This window comes from Anopheles darlingi, chromosome 3 (assembly GCF_943734745.1).
Source record: "Anopheles darlingi chromosome 3, idAnoDarlMG_H_01, whole genome shotgun sequence".
In the NCBI taxonomy this organism is placed as follows: Eukaryota; Metazoa; Arthropoda; class Insecta; order Diptera; family Culicidae; genus Anopheles; species Anopheles darlingi.
The window spans coordinates 37,218,188-37,232,886 of NC_064875.1; the positions used below are offsets into that span (position 1 = coordinate 37,218,188).

The 14,699-nt window shown below is 39.8% G+C and overlaps 2 protein-coding genes across 2 annotated transcripts; one reads left to right on the forward strand and one right to left on the reverse strand.

Annotated features, from left to right (window-relative positions):
• Nucleotides 1-10,280: 10,280 nt before the first annotated feature.
• Nucleotides 10,281-11,789, forward strand: LOC125958083 (corepressor interacting with RBPJ 1). The gene is made up of 3 exons (XM_049691206.1): nt 10,281-10,763; nt 10,828-11,108; nt 11,175-11,789. The coding sequence occupies exons 1-3, from the start codon at nt 10,692-10,694 to the stop codon at nt 11,767-11,769; spliced, it is 948 nt and encodes a 315-aa protein (XP_049547163.1). The 5' UTR covers nt 10,281-10,691; the 3' UTR covers nt 11,770-11,789.
• A 296-nt stretch (nt 11,790-12,085) lies between these two features.
• LOC125958082 (COP9 signalosome complex subunit 1b) lies at nt 12,086-14,009 on the reverse strand. Its single transcript, XM_049691205.1, has 3 exons — nt 13,818-14,009; nt 13,700-13,730; nt 12,086-13,639 (listed from the first exon to the last, which is right to left on the reverse strand). The coding sequence occupies exons 2-3, from the start codon at nt 13,721-13,723 to the stop codon at nt 12,278-12,280; spliced, it is 1,386 nt and encodes a 461-aa protein (XP_049547162.1). The 5' UTR covers nt 13,724-13,730; nt 13,818-14,009; the 3' UTR covers nt 12,086-12,277.
• Nucleotides 14,010-14,699: the final 690 nt, after the last annotated feature.

Sequence of the window (14,699 nt, forward strand, 5' to 3'; positions counted from 1 at the left end):
GGCTCACAACAATCGATCGTCGACTATCAAAAGAAGTGCATAGATATAAAAGGTAAAATGGAAAGTCACTTAGCGGACCAATGCCATTTGAGTTTTCCGAAAACCAAGGAAAATCGAAGACCGTTTTTTTCTATCTCTATCTCTTCCTGATTATATTTGAAAGAAAGGTGTTCATGTCTTTTTCGCATAGTTTGCTTTTAGTGCTTTGCCTTTCTGTACGTCACTAAAGCCTGCCTGGCAGACCAACTTTCCTTTGAAATCCAATATATTAATTAATTCTTTTCGTTGGAGCATTCTTTATAGGTATGGGTAGAAAACTTTTTTAGAGTTTTTCATTCGACTCGTTTATAAGGTGTCGGACACAGACGCTTCCAAGCGATGTCGTACATAATCTAGCGATTGAATAAATTATCAACCACTGCGTGATGATCTTCGTTCTCGTATATTCAAAAGAATTAGTAGATTAGTGTATAGCACTCACCTGGAAATATTCGTCAACATGTTTCATTCTCATGAGAGATGCTAATGTCGTAGACTGAAAGATTGTAGCAAAATTAAAGCAAATCAATCAAAGATGTACATTAACAAATTATAACTTCTACTTTAGATGATATTTAGACTCTAGTTTCATCAAACATGCATATGTAACCAATCAGAAATGCGTTGACCAAACAACTAACAAATAAACGATATACGTAATACAATTTTCATTCTCTTTGTACAGAACCAATTCGCGTCTGCCAGGCGAAACATGGAAGAGCAAACAATAATCCGATGTCTTAATACGGCCAGCACGCTCGAAACAGCAACAGTAGGTTTTCGCGTTCTCTAAAGAGTTGTCCGGAGAAACTTAAAACAAACAATCAACAAGTTTTGCTGGTAAAAAACTTCGTTCCGCTCATTCGCACCGGTAGAGAGCATACTACTAAGAATGTGTTAACCACCGATAAATGAGTCACGAGACACCGACGGTTGTCGGTTGGCTGGCAAGTGTGACTGTAGCGGCCCGGAACCGGTCAGAATTAAGCCACATGAAATATGAAACAACCCTACCTTTCACCATTACCCAGTCTCCTGAGTAGCTTGCTCTATCGAATGTATGTTCATTGCTATTATGCACACGAAATATTCATATCCCTCAACCAACACGGACGCAACTACTGAACAACGTGCTGAACAAGGATAAGCGGCGAGATGGCCAATGAATGAAAGGGAGTAGATGGAAAAAACAGTCTAGTGTGGCTTCTGGGAGGGCCTTGTTTTGGGACTCTGCCACGGGTAAACGAAACGGAATATCCGTTTGTCGCATCATGTTGCTTCGGAAATAATAGATCGATTTTAAAAGCCTTACATACGCATGGATAAATTCACTCGTTCGGCTTGTCTGAACGAATCTATTTAATATCAGAGGATTATCCTTTTATCATTCAAAAAGCATACGCTGAATGAAACGCGAAATCATCGTAACTGCAGTATGAGATCAACTATTGATTTCTCTTGGCAACAGTTCTTTTGTAAAGAACATTTTTGAGCAAGCACACGCTGTAAAACACGCTATCTAAAGTTGGTTACGTTGTAAGAAATGATGCTTACAATATTAACCATTTTAAATTAGCACTCTTTTTAAAGTCCAAGTACAAAAAGGTATAAGAAATTCTGTAATAATTACTAAAGCATGCATATCTCAAGAACGGATTGCCTTTTCAAAAAAAAAACAATTATTAGCTAAGGAAGCTTGCGAGAAAAGGAGAAATTGAATAAATCCTTGCACAAGTTTAAGTTTGTGTATAATAAGTTCAGTCTTCAGCATTTTATTTGCGAGCTGGCGTATTTGTGGATTTTTCATTATTGTTTGTTTGATTTGTTTGTTAAATTGTCGAGGAAATTTACAACGAGTAGTAGTAATCCACCTTAATGATTTCACGGCGTGTTTACCAAATGTATCTTGGAGGTTAGTAGAATATTATCATCAAACGTTACCGTTATGATTATGAATTGATCCATGCTGTGCCTGACTATAATTAACTATCTGGACATTTTTACAAACCTTTTCTGGCCATTACCGAATTATGAACAGCTTATTCAAATGATTTTAGCACACCTCAGCCATAATAACGTATACGTAGATAGTACCATAATCGAATATGTGTCGTCAATTATCTTGTAATATTTTTTAATTCGTGAATTTAATGTACTTGTTACTAGGCCACATTCAAGGCAACCATTCTGATAGAAAAAACAGTGTAATGTTATATTGATGAATCACATGGTTCGAACTGATATACCATTTCACTATAATAAATATTCGCCCACGCCCTCATTAGACAACTATCAGCTTCATTTAATTATAAAACGAACCAAACTTATCGTGCATCCTAGAGCATATTATTTCTCGCGTGTACTAAATTTAATGTTGTTGTTCACGATAATATACGATAGTACAACATCTTTCGGGGTAGCTGGTATTGTAATAATTTTGATATATGGGATGTTTCTATTGTTTTGATATTCATAAAACGTTTTAAAGTACCCATGATTTTTTGAAAGGCTGTTATATTCAACCAAGATTGCATTATTGCCTAGACTGCTAGCCTTTGTAACACATCCTTTGTAACAAGCGGGAAGTATTGCATCTGCACATTACTCATCTGACTATGCGAACGGAACTAACGTAATGAAACCAAGTTTACTCTGCAAGCTGACTTCGCGTTTTCTAAGGATCTACACTATGCTTCGTTACTCCGGAATTCGTGCATGCCTTTCATCTCATCTCCGACGTATGGACGAGCTATATGATGGACCAATTTTGCTCGCACCATAGGTTCGCATCGCATTGTAAGGCTATAGTGCCTGTCGAGCCTATATAGTCGATGCAATATCTCTCTTTTGGGTAGAATCAGAATATCAACCACGCTGCTACCACTAGGAACAAACTCTTTAGTGGGTTCTCGTTGCAAGGGTATGGGTATTCCCATCGTGTAACGAGCGAAACTATTCCCCGAGTAGGTAGCACAATACCGTTGGTTTTCACTAACTTTTCATTCACGCAATCCATAGTTGCTGACGATGATGACGCCGCACTGGTTTCCCTGTCAGGAAGAATAGACAGAAGAAATTTGTTACAAAACTTTGATTAAAAGCTGAATCGCTGAAAGTTGTTCTCTTCCAGATGTCTGATAGCGGTTCTTTAAGGAACCGTAAGAAAAATATCAAAACTGATTGATGTTGGTTTCGTTCACTTCGATACACTATCTAAAATATTTTTCGCAGCAAGAAGCAGCTTGACATCGTGCTTGGAATACATCCATTAAATGGAACTTTAACTACATTCTTATTTGAAGTAAGAATTCATTCATAAATTAATAAAGAATGAAGCAATGAATTTCATTCTTATTCACGTATCCAAAGTATTGAATAACCCCACTCAAGTGCATAACCAAATGATCTGTAAACAAAGAACTTCCAAATCGTACAGCGTTTCAAAACGATATGGATGCATCTTTATGCTGCACTTACAATCGTAAAAGTTATAAATGTGCAAAGAAAAGTTTCACCCCTTTATTCTTGTAATAATTGCATCGTATCCAACTTTGTTGCTACGCATTGTAACAGTACTGAAATGCTAATTCACTGCTGATGATGTCAAGATAGAAAATGCGAACTTATTCTAACGAAAGTACGTGCTTTGAATCACCGATCTCCTTCATTAAACCACGTTTGCAATTATTTTCCATTTACCTCCATGGGCCTTTCCGGGATCTTCCAAACAAGACCACCGATCTACATAATTGTTGCGCGAGACCATAGTAATTAGCTGTCGGATTTTTACAGCTGACGCATTTTTATGGTATCAGCGCGGTATAATGGCAATATAGTTTTATAAAACAGATTTATAAAGCCTCACATTCATTGATTACAAACCATGCGAGAAGCCTGTTGAACAAACCAGTCCAATATAACAATTACATCTTTAGCTAGCGTGCGATAGGGCAATCAACACAAAGCATCACAACATTACGATTCCTGCGATCTTGCAGACTATGCTTACTTAATTATTGTGACGACTTCTTACGATTTCCGAACAGGATTGATCATATTCGATCATCCTCTATAGATAGTTGTCATGATATGGTTGAACAATTTTATTTGCTTTTCGCTTCGTATGTAAAAGAAACAACAACAAAATCCAAGAAAGTGTGCAAAATTATATTTGCCTTACCCACTATTGAATTTATGCATTCTTCAGAACATTGTACAGGGTCGAAAAAACTAGGAGGGTTTTAGTTCGTTTCCCCCAGTAACCGTGGTTTTTGTAGTTATTGCGTGAAATTTCTACAGTACCTGCCACAGCACAAAGGCACACACATAGACAGCCTCTTTCAAGCAGGATACCAACCTTTCCCGAGTGCTTCCTAATGCAGTGCATATCTCCGGCAATGGAACGTAATGCTCACAGTACCGGAAGGGTTAAACCCTCCTTCCCTCTCCCCTTGTGGACTCATCCTCCCCGTCGGGCAGGTGAATTTGTATCATTAGAGGCTCAGTTAAAGAGAGCATGCAAAATGTGAATTCGTCTGGCCTTTTTCTCTCTTCGTTACGATTCCTCCCTTTTTAAGCGTTGATTGTATAGCACAAAGAGAAAAAGCGAATAAAAAATCTACAGCTCCAGGACTTGAAGAGGAAAAACTTGATGAAATCCACATGGAGTATTTACCTCTGTTGGAGAGCACTTGACCCTTCTTTTACAGTCAGCGCTGTAGAGGACAACAACGCTCTATGTCGATCCGGTACACATTTTGCTCCCGTTGCAAACATTATCACCTTTTGCCATCATTCACTGCCTACCATCGCAACTTTCCATCATCTGGTCATGAGCATCATCATCATCAGCAGGACAGAGGATCATCCTGCCTGACACCAACATCCGTAAACGTGGAAACATTTCAGTTCGCTTTCGGTGGATCATTGCAGGTACTTAACACCGTAATGACAACCATTTTTCAACGAACATTCACTAATGCACTCATACACCAATACTACATCATGTACTACCCGACAGCGCGTAGTCGGATCGCACGGTAATGACGTCCTTCTACAACTACTACGCCTAAGCTACTACAATCAGACCAACAAGGTGTACACACTACACCTTCGTCTTCTACCCAATTCACCAAGGCTTACATGAAGCATCATCTAGGTTTCTTGCATGTTTAGCAATACATGGATATTTTCATATATAAAAAAACGCCAAAATATTTCTCTAAAGCACTTCATAAATGCATGCACAAATTACCAAATATTCAATTACCTGTCTCAAATTCTCCCACTTTAAAAAAATGCGATCGAAACCGTCGATCCAAAATACTCCTCTTGATTCCACCACCGACTCGCGTCTAAATCGTTGATTAAATCCTTCACAATACACTTCGACTCTTGACCGAAGCAATTTCATACATATTCGGTAACTTGAAAATGCCGTGCAAATACAATGATTTCCATAAAGTCTACCGATTCGATTCCAATCGCTGTATCCAGCATTGGAATAGCTTGAAATGTACAAGTAAATAATTACGGATATCAACGCTTAATGGCAATAATATAAATCAATATAGTGTTATCAGGTAATACCATAATGGGTTTAATGAAAGCGATAAAAACTAATAATCTCTAAATATGATACATCGATATGTAAGTCACATATTGATGTCACATAAACTAGTGATAGTTTAATGGTTTACGAAACCATCCTCAAAGTAACATGTTTTGAAGATGTTTGATAAAATCATTTTCAATCATTTTTTAAAGAGTGACGATAAATAGCCATATACAACCGTATTGTATATAAAACATAAACTGTCACAAACCTTTCTAAGCATGTGCATACGTCTCGTGCAGCTATTCTACCCAGTAGAAACACGTCCGTTAGCTATGGTGATACCGACAAGCTTGAATGTTGGCGTGCCGGAGGTTTGACATTTTAATATTCTGTTGAATTCGGTTTCAAGCCACTAGCACTTGATTTCAGTTCCATCGTATTCGACTCGAGGCATCAAGGAACGAGATCGAACTCCCTCCCCTGTTACTGAGAAGCGTAGGAACCGGGAAAAGACGCAAGAGCTTTTGCTCGTATTCCTTAGCCGCTCTTCCGCGTTACACCATAGCACAACTTTCCATTGCCATCCTGGAGCAAATCACATGTGAACGAGACCGAATCATACTGTCGACCCACACCCTCTTGGACTGACCGGAGAATACAGTTTCCGATTTGGGTGTCATTCCGCTTCGATTATCCATGCCGCCGCCGAAAGCGTGTTCATCTATCTTCCAGCGGTGGCCTTCGCTATGATATCTGTCCAGGGATGCTTGAGAAATCCACCGGCTGTGCTACTGACAGTATCAGTCTCGGGAGTCCCAAGGGTTGGTTACAAATCGATTAGCCTGAACTACTCACCTTGTCCAAGTACGCCATCGACGGTCTCGGATTTGGACATGTCTTTTTTGTCCCGAAACTTGTGTTTGTCGTTTGCTCCAGGTGTTATTTTGCAGATGAGTTCAGAGTACTAATATGGTAGGAAAAACTAATAAGCTTAGGTCGCTTAAAAATCATTAAAGTTTAAAAAAAAACATTCAAATCAATCAATTACAACAACGGCATCACGGTCTGGAAAACCTACAGGTAGTACATAAATTTGAGTTCGGCAAACATTTACATTGGTTTTCGTAGAATTCATGTCAATGCCTCAAAACAACAACACTTCACCTTACACAGTTTGCGTTCAAAAACCTGCAACTACTACTGAAGACAGATTTATGTTAAGTTCAGTTTTCACAAATATTCACAGGATTTACGAAGGGAATAATTTATATTAATTTATTTTTATCGCATCTATATTTTTATATTCTGCACAGTGGTGAAACTTGAAAGAATCTATATCTTCTTCTATATCTATATTCTATATCTGTATATCTATATATATGTAAATGAAAGTTGCGTACTTTCGAACGGCTATAACTTGAGAACGGATGTGCCGATTCCGCTCATTCTTGGCTCTATGAATTCGTCTTGCTCTGCTTCATGTTTAAATGTTGAGAATTCTGTCCTTTAATGGCAAGTTGAAACTCTTTTTTGCAGTGGCTTTCCACTTCACAGCCTACTTGATTTGATATTATTTCAAAACATTGGAAGAAAACCTTTCAGCTCCAATGCATACTTCGATGAATTCGATATTGTTACTTTAATTTGATCATCATCATCTACTGTGGTACTTTTAATGGCTATACCCATCACACCAAAGAACGCTGGATTTGTGCAAATGGTACAAGTTTGATGATTATTGTGGTTAGAACAAAAACTACGTTTATGGTTTGATTTTAATTGACTCATTTCATTGTCAGAAGAAAAAAATGCCTCCAACCAGAAGATCAAGTAGAACGTATGCATTAACAAAAAGAGACATAATTTGAAAGGTGGTAAAAAAAAGAACTATGACAGATAATTGAGTTCTGTAAACTACATGTGGAAAGTAATTTTATCAGTTTATTTGCAAAAAAATTGAGACCTCTATCAGCCGAACTCTAAACGAGATGGCGAAAATAGTGAAGATTGCAACAATAAAAAAGGCACAGAAATAAATGAAAAACATGTGTATAAATATGTTTCCGATCTGTTTGATGAACTCAATCATTTGTCTTAGTTCTTTTCTTATCACCATTCAAATTTCGTCTCTTTTTTTTAATACATACCTTAGGATTGCGCAGTCGAAATTCAAAGAGATTTCAAGGCTTGAGTGGCAGAACGAAGTTTGCGGGATCAACTAGTATCATTTAAACATAATGGATCAAGCGGAATAAAAGCGACAAGGTTCCAGCGTTTCGAAAATATACGCATCGTATAGAGCTCAGTACATCTCGCCACTTTGAAGACCTTTTCAACTTTTTATCACTTCCTACTGCTACCTAAATTTCAAACATCTGAAATTAAAACCACAAAAAAAAGTCCTCCAGAAAATGACTTACATTTTATACATTTTCTTTCTAATTTTACTCAATGTAATTCCCTCTTCTATACGATTAAAAACAAGATGTAATCACTAATCATGTCAAACTTTTTTATACTATTTGATCAAGTTATAGATTTCATAATATAACGGTGTTTGAATGGATTTTTTTAACATTTTCAATTTCAAATTTGCGAAAAATAAACTTTGACTACTATTGTTTTCTATAAATGGACCGATTTCAATACGATTTAGTTTCAGTTACAGATATTTTGTAAAAAAAAATTATTATTTTGTGACATCCACACGCCGATCTGTTTTATGTATGCAGAAATGTTTAAATGATTCTCAACCTGTACATGATTATTTTCACGTATTTCTGTTAGCTATAAAATGCTTACATATAGGTCTAGTTAAACAATTTCCTATTCTTTATCTGCTTTCTCAGAAATTGGGCGACTAGTAAAAGGCATTTCTTTAATACGTTTAAATTACTGTTCTAGTATTTAAAGACAGGTTACGACGCCCTTTGCTAATATAGGCCTCGAACAACTAGTTCGGACTCTACAGGGTTTATGGATCATACGTATTCTGCAACGTTCCAGAGTTCTGAACAAATTGGACGATGAACTAGCCAAGCTATGCTTGGACATAACAACACTGCAACAGTTACGATGGTATTCAGAATACAAAGCCTCGTGGTTATCCCCAAATAGATCCCGATCGACGATCCACATCTGCAGCGGTTGAATCGTGCTTGTTAGACGACAAAACTTATTAACGGACCCAAAATAGGCAATACCAGATGACCAGGCAGTGACAAAATGTAAGAATTATGCAAAAAAGAAACGCAACACCGGTATAGAACGTGAGCAAGCAGAGGGAAGTTCAAACGGCTAAGAAGAGAGGAGAAAACATCTCAACCGGATTAAAAAGCGCATGTGGAAATCGGATTACATGAAATTGCTGAAGCTAAGGTAATCATTCTTCTTCGATAGCAATGTCAATCTAAAGCCTGCCACACATAGGATTATTTGCTGCAGATGCGGACCCCTTTTTGGCTAGTCAAACACGCGATCCAATGGGACCCTTCAGACGGACTGCTGATGCGGCAGTTGCGGCGATTCTGCACAAAATCACACACCGCAAGCTGCTGCAGGTAACGCATCCTATGTAAGGTTAACGTTTTGATTGCAGGCATACATCAAAAGTGTTGGTAGACGTAGGACTTTTGAAGATAATTCCGATTTTCCGCCGTTTCATCATTGTTCGTAGCGTAATATATTATAGTCTGGACAAGGAGGAAAAAAGTCTGGACAAACAGCAGATAGATACTCTACAAAAGAAGGACTCGGACCTGGAGAATCTGTTCGTCAAGAAGTTTTGCGAGGAGGCCAAGAAGGCAGGCATCAAGCTGGAATAAACTGCTGAACTGACATGTGATATTATTTGTTGGTAAGTCTTCTGTTGAAATACTGTAAAACTGTTTCGGCATCATAATTTTCACGTAGCATTTTTTCTGGCAAAAACATGATATTGGAGTAATGCTAGAAATTCAACAAATTCCAAGAGATCACGTGGCGGATTTTCCCGGCTTAAGATAGCCAATCTAAGCAGACACTACGCTTCCGCGTTCCGCGAGATGTGGTTCCGATTGCTCGGTGCTAGGTCCGCCCGAGTAGACTAGTTCTGTGTCCCAAAACCAACCGTTCTGCGTCCCGGGGATGGTCCAGTTCCTTTATTCGGGATTTGCGGGATGAAGAGCAGTGTTTCGAGATCCTAGGGCTAGTTTCGACCAGCGGGGCCCAGCTTGTTCTGGAGTTCGGTTCATCAATCTTATGTTCTGGCCCTGGCCCTGGTTTGGCTGAAAAACCGTTGGTTAGTTCCTTTTTTAGTGAAAACGCCTGTTTCGAATTAGAAAAATGGTTCGAATCGTGCTTATAAGCCATGATTCTGTTACCAAGTTTAAATCAGAAACTTGTTTCGAGAAAAAGATTGAAATCGGAAAATCGAAACGATCGCAGTTTTGCGTTTTCCTACTCGGTGATGCTTTATTACTCCTTATTCATTTATTAAACAACAAAAAAGCGGAAAATCAGGAGTCAAAAATTATTTCACCACAAGCTCAAGCGCACTTCAGATTGAGCGCGACTTCAATGCGACAATGTAGCTTACTATGAGTATTTGACGCTTGCAAGCAAGTTGTACAGCGATGGTCGGTAAAATATGAGCATTTTAAGCATCAAAAGCAAATATTTCATCAAAAATCTGATTCACCCATCATAATATTCCAGGGTTGTAAACTGTTGTTTTGGATTAAGGTTAGAAAACCTGCTTCACAAATCGCTGTGAAAAAGTGGAAAAATCTTAATTTTATTGAACTGGTTCGTGCGCGAAAAGAACAAATTCAACTCACGTTGCAATTCACGCCTCTGCGCCGTTCTAAAAGTAGGCTCGGAAAGTGCAAAACACTTGAAGAACCCCAACGCGTCTATAAAAACTCGGTGTTGAAAACAGATAAAAAGGATTCCAAATCCTTTTTCAAGTTCCGGAAAGCAATCGACCTACTCTCAATTAACACTAGTGCTCTACATTAATCTGCGGCCAAGATCAGGGTGTCTCGAAGGGCACATCCTCTACCACGAACTTGAAAAGGAAAATAGAAGCTGAAAAAGAGCGTTCTACGAAACAAAAATGGGGAAAGGTTTTAATAACTACATGTGCAAGAAGTTTTTCCATCCGGCATCCAGGGATAACCTCAAGCGAGTACGTTTTATCATGCATTCCATCGTGGGTGTAATTTTATTTATGATTTTATTGCCATTTTCAGGTATGGATGGCGGAACAGCAAGCGGAGGCATACAAAAAAAAGCAGGAAGAATTACGGAACCAGTATGAGAAAGAGCAAGAGTTGCATGATAACAAAGCGATGCTCAGCAAAGACAGCAAGGATAAGTTGAGCGTCAATTTTATGTATGAGTTGCCCCCGGGGATGAGGAAAGAACAGGAGCCAGAAAGTAGCGAGGCCGAGTTTAAGTTTGAATGGCAACGCAAATACAACGCGCCGCGCGAAAGCTACTGTAAAGGAGACACGGAAATCCGGGACCAACCGTAAGCATTCTTTGTCGAATCGCATTTCGACTATGTTTCTCATGTAATGTATGTCTTTTTGCACAGGTTCGGCATACAGGTGCGAAACGTGCGTTGCATTAAGTGTCATAAATGGGGCCACATAAACACGGACAAAGAATGCACCATGTATAGTTTATCGATGAGCGAAGCGAAAAAGATTCATTCCGAGGCTGAAGCGAACCAGATACTATCCAAGGGAGAATTGGAGCAACAGCTTCGGGACGATGGGTTGGCAATGAAGCGTAGTGCCCAAGAACTAGTTACTTCTCACAAGCTAATAGGTGAACCTGAAGGAGAGCAGACAGCACCAGAAACGGAATTCATACGGTCGTTGACGAAAAAGCAGAAAAAGAAACTATTGAAGAAACTAGAGAAAATTGAAAAGCGTCAAAGATCGGCGAAACGGAAGCATCATAAGAAATGTTCCTCTAGCTATGCTAGTAGCAGAGATTCATCTTCATCGTCATCAGATGAGTCCGATTCTGCGCAAACGAGAAAGATAAACAAAACATCGCTGCATAAAAATGGTCATCAGCATAAAGAGCGCAAGAGGCATCGAAGCCGTTCAAGGTCCCCCCATACAAGTCATTCTCGCCATGATCCCCGTAAGGGCAGAGAGACAAAGCGATTCGGCAGATAATATCCATGCTAATGCTAACAGAAATATCATATCATGAAACAAAGAGTTATAGGTGTTCGGGAAGTACTCACAACCTCTCACGCAAACCGTTTTTCGGAAAAAGCCACCCGTCCTGTATTTATTGGCAAAATCAAACTGTGCTCAACATATCGTTTATCAGCATACAAAGGAAATAGAAATCCGCTGGTATTGATTCATCTATAGCTTTACCTTGCATGTAAAGTGAAAATAGCTGTGTATGTATCACGTCAATATTTGTTTATTGAACGTGGAGTTAGTATCATGGATTTAATAAATGAACGTCGAATGGGCTTTGTTTGTGTACGTGTATATGAAGACATTGTTTGAACGGATGAAAGTATTTTCAAGAAAGATTTCCGCAGGGTGGACCACTTGATGGGATACAAATTTCGGCACCATGATTTCCGCCACTTTCACGTGGATAGTTCTACAAGAATATCAAGAGTTACGTTACTTTCAAAGCACCCTTTATCTATCTAAACGCGTCTTACGCTCGAACCTTCACGTGAATATGGCGACGAACCATAGCTGCTCTCAGAATAAGCATTCGAGAGCGGCGTTGAAATTCTTTGCCAACATTAATGGCTTTCTCAAACGTGGCACTTCTGTGGTCAGCGTCCTTTGCATAGAGGATTTTATTGTGCGAGTCTATGCGCGCCTGTATCTGACCCTCAAGGATGAGCTGCATTATCTCGTTCTCTAAGGCAGCAACGGATCGATTGAAAGCTGTTGCCATTTTACGCATATCGGCCGACATGTACGGACTAAAGTATTGTACCAGTGCTCTGTTGCGAATCTGTGTGTACAGCGCGTTTACATGAGGCGCTATGTACATATCGAGCAGAAGGTTATCTTTGATTTCGTCCAATAGCTTCAAGCATGAGGCATACTTGGACTCGTAAAACTTGAAAATGATATCGCGTAGCTGTGGCTCCAACTCCAAAAATAGTTTGAACGAGCTACTGGAAATTACGTTTTTCAACTCCTGCCGATCGAATGTGGCTAAGGCGCACAATCCACAGTACATTGCAACATTGTTAGTTGAGATCATTTCGGGAAAGTCGCACAAGTCGAAGTTAGCCTGTAGGAAGTTCTTAGCGGCAGCCTTGTACTTTCGCATGGCCAACTCCGCCAGTCCAGCGGCACATTTCAGCCGGGTGATCACCACTTGATTGGGATCTTTCTCCTTAGACGTTTCAGAAACCTCGGTAGTTCCTTCGGCCTTTGAGACGTAGCTCAGCACATGCGACCAATTTTGTAGATAGATGGATACTTTGATCACGTTCAAACACATGTTAACGACATGCTTGCCACTAGTGCAATAGTCGCGAGCACGGGAGTAGCATTTTAACGCGTTGGACAGATCGCCGCAGTTAAGATAGTGATCGCCGAGATCGTCATGTCCGCGACGGATGCTTTCCTTAATTGAGTTGGCCTTATAGTTTTTAAGATCGCAGTCGAGTTTTTCTAACTTTAGAGCCGATTTCTTGCTTTTCGTCTCTACCCAAGCCGCATCGAAGGTTGGAATTTCTTGTGAACCACTAGGCTGGGATGCAACATCCGGTAGAAACAACGCGCCTACACTTTCGGCAAGTTTTTTGTGCAAATGTTGATAAAGTGTGACGTTATAGGTGGTGGTTACGTAGTTGATGGCCATGCGCAGGGCTTCAAGGCGTAAGCCAGGGCAGTGTTCCGCGATATAAATGAGGCGGTGTAGTTTCGCCAGACCGGTGTACTGGTTGGCGAGCTGCTCCAGGTCAATCGACGGATTCTCGACGATGTAAACATCCTCTTCGTTGTTCTCGTTGTCCTCCGGCTGCGCATCAACCTGCATGGGTTCGACCGCGTTCTATATAATGGAAGGAAGCACAATCAGTCAACCCAACGCATAAATAGCACATAAACTCACTGCAAAACATGTAGGAAGCGGCATTCTGGTACTGGTTCCGGTGGATGCAAAAAAAAGCGTTCGTTATTTCCGATTTATGGATCTTTACGCGGTGCGGTTTTGCACTTTCCGAGCCTACTTTTAGAACGGCGCAGAGGCGTGAATTGCAACGTGACTTGAATTTGTTCTTTTCGCGCACGAACCAGTCCAATAAAATTCAGATTTTCCACTTTTTCACAGCGATTTGTGAAACAGGTTTTCTAACCTTAATCCAAAACAACAGTTTACAACCCTGGAATATTATGATGGGTGAATCAGATTTTTGATGAAATATTTGCTTTTGATGCTTAAAATGCTCATATTTTACCGACCATCGCTGTACAACTTGCTTGCAAGCGTCAAATACTCGTACTAAGCTACATTGTCGCGTTGAAGTCGAGCTGAATGTGAAGTGTGCTTGAGCTTGTGGTGAAATAATTTTTGACTCCGGATTTTCCGCTTTTTTGTTGTTCAATAAATGAATAAGGAGTAATAAAGCATCACCGAGTAGGAAAACGCAAAACTGCGATCGTTTCGATTTTCCGATTTCAATCTTTTTCTCGAAACAAGTTCCTGATTTAAACTTGGTAACAAAATCATTGCTTATAAGCACGATTCGAACCATTTTTCTAATTCGAAACAGGCGTTTTCACTAAAAAAGGAACGAACCAACGGTTTTTCAGCCAAACCAGAGCCAGGGCCAGAACATAAAATTGATGAACGGAACTCCAGAACAAGCTGGGCCCCGCTGGTCGAAACTAGCCCTAGGATCTCGAATCACTGCTCTTCATCCCGCAAATCCCAAATAAAAGTACTGGACCATCCCCGGGACGCAGAACGGTTGGTTTTGGGGCACAGAACTAGTCTACAAAAACGAGTCTTTACCGTTGAAGTTCGACATCGGACCGGCAGCTTCGCCTACAAAGCGGACCTAGCACTGCTAGGTTTTTACTTTTACCCGAAAACCCATTTCAAATCTATA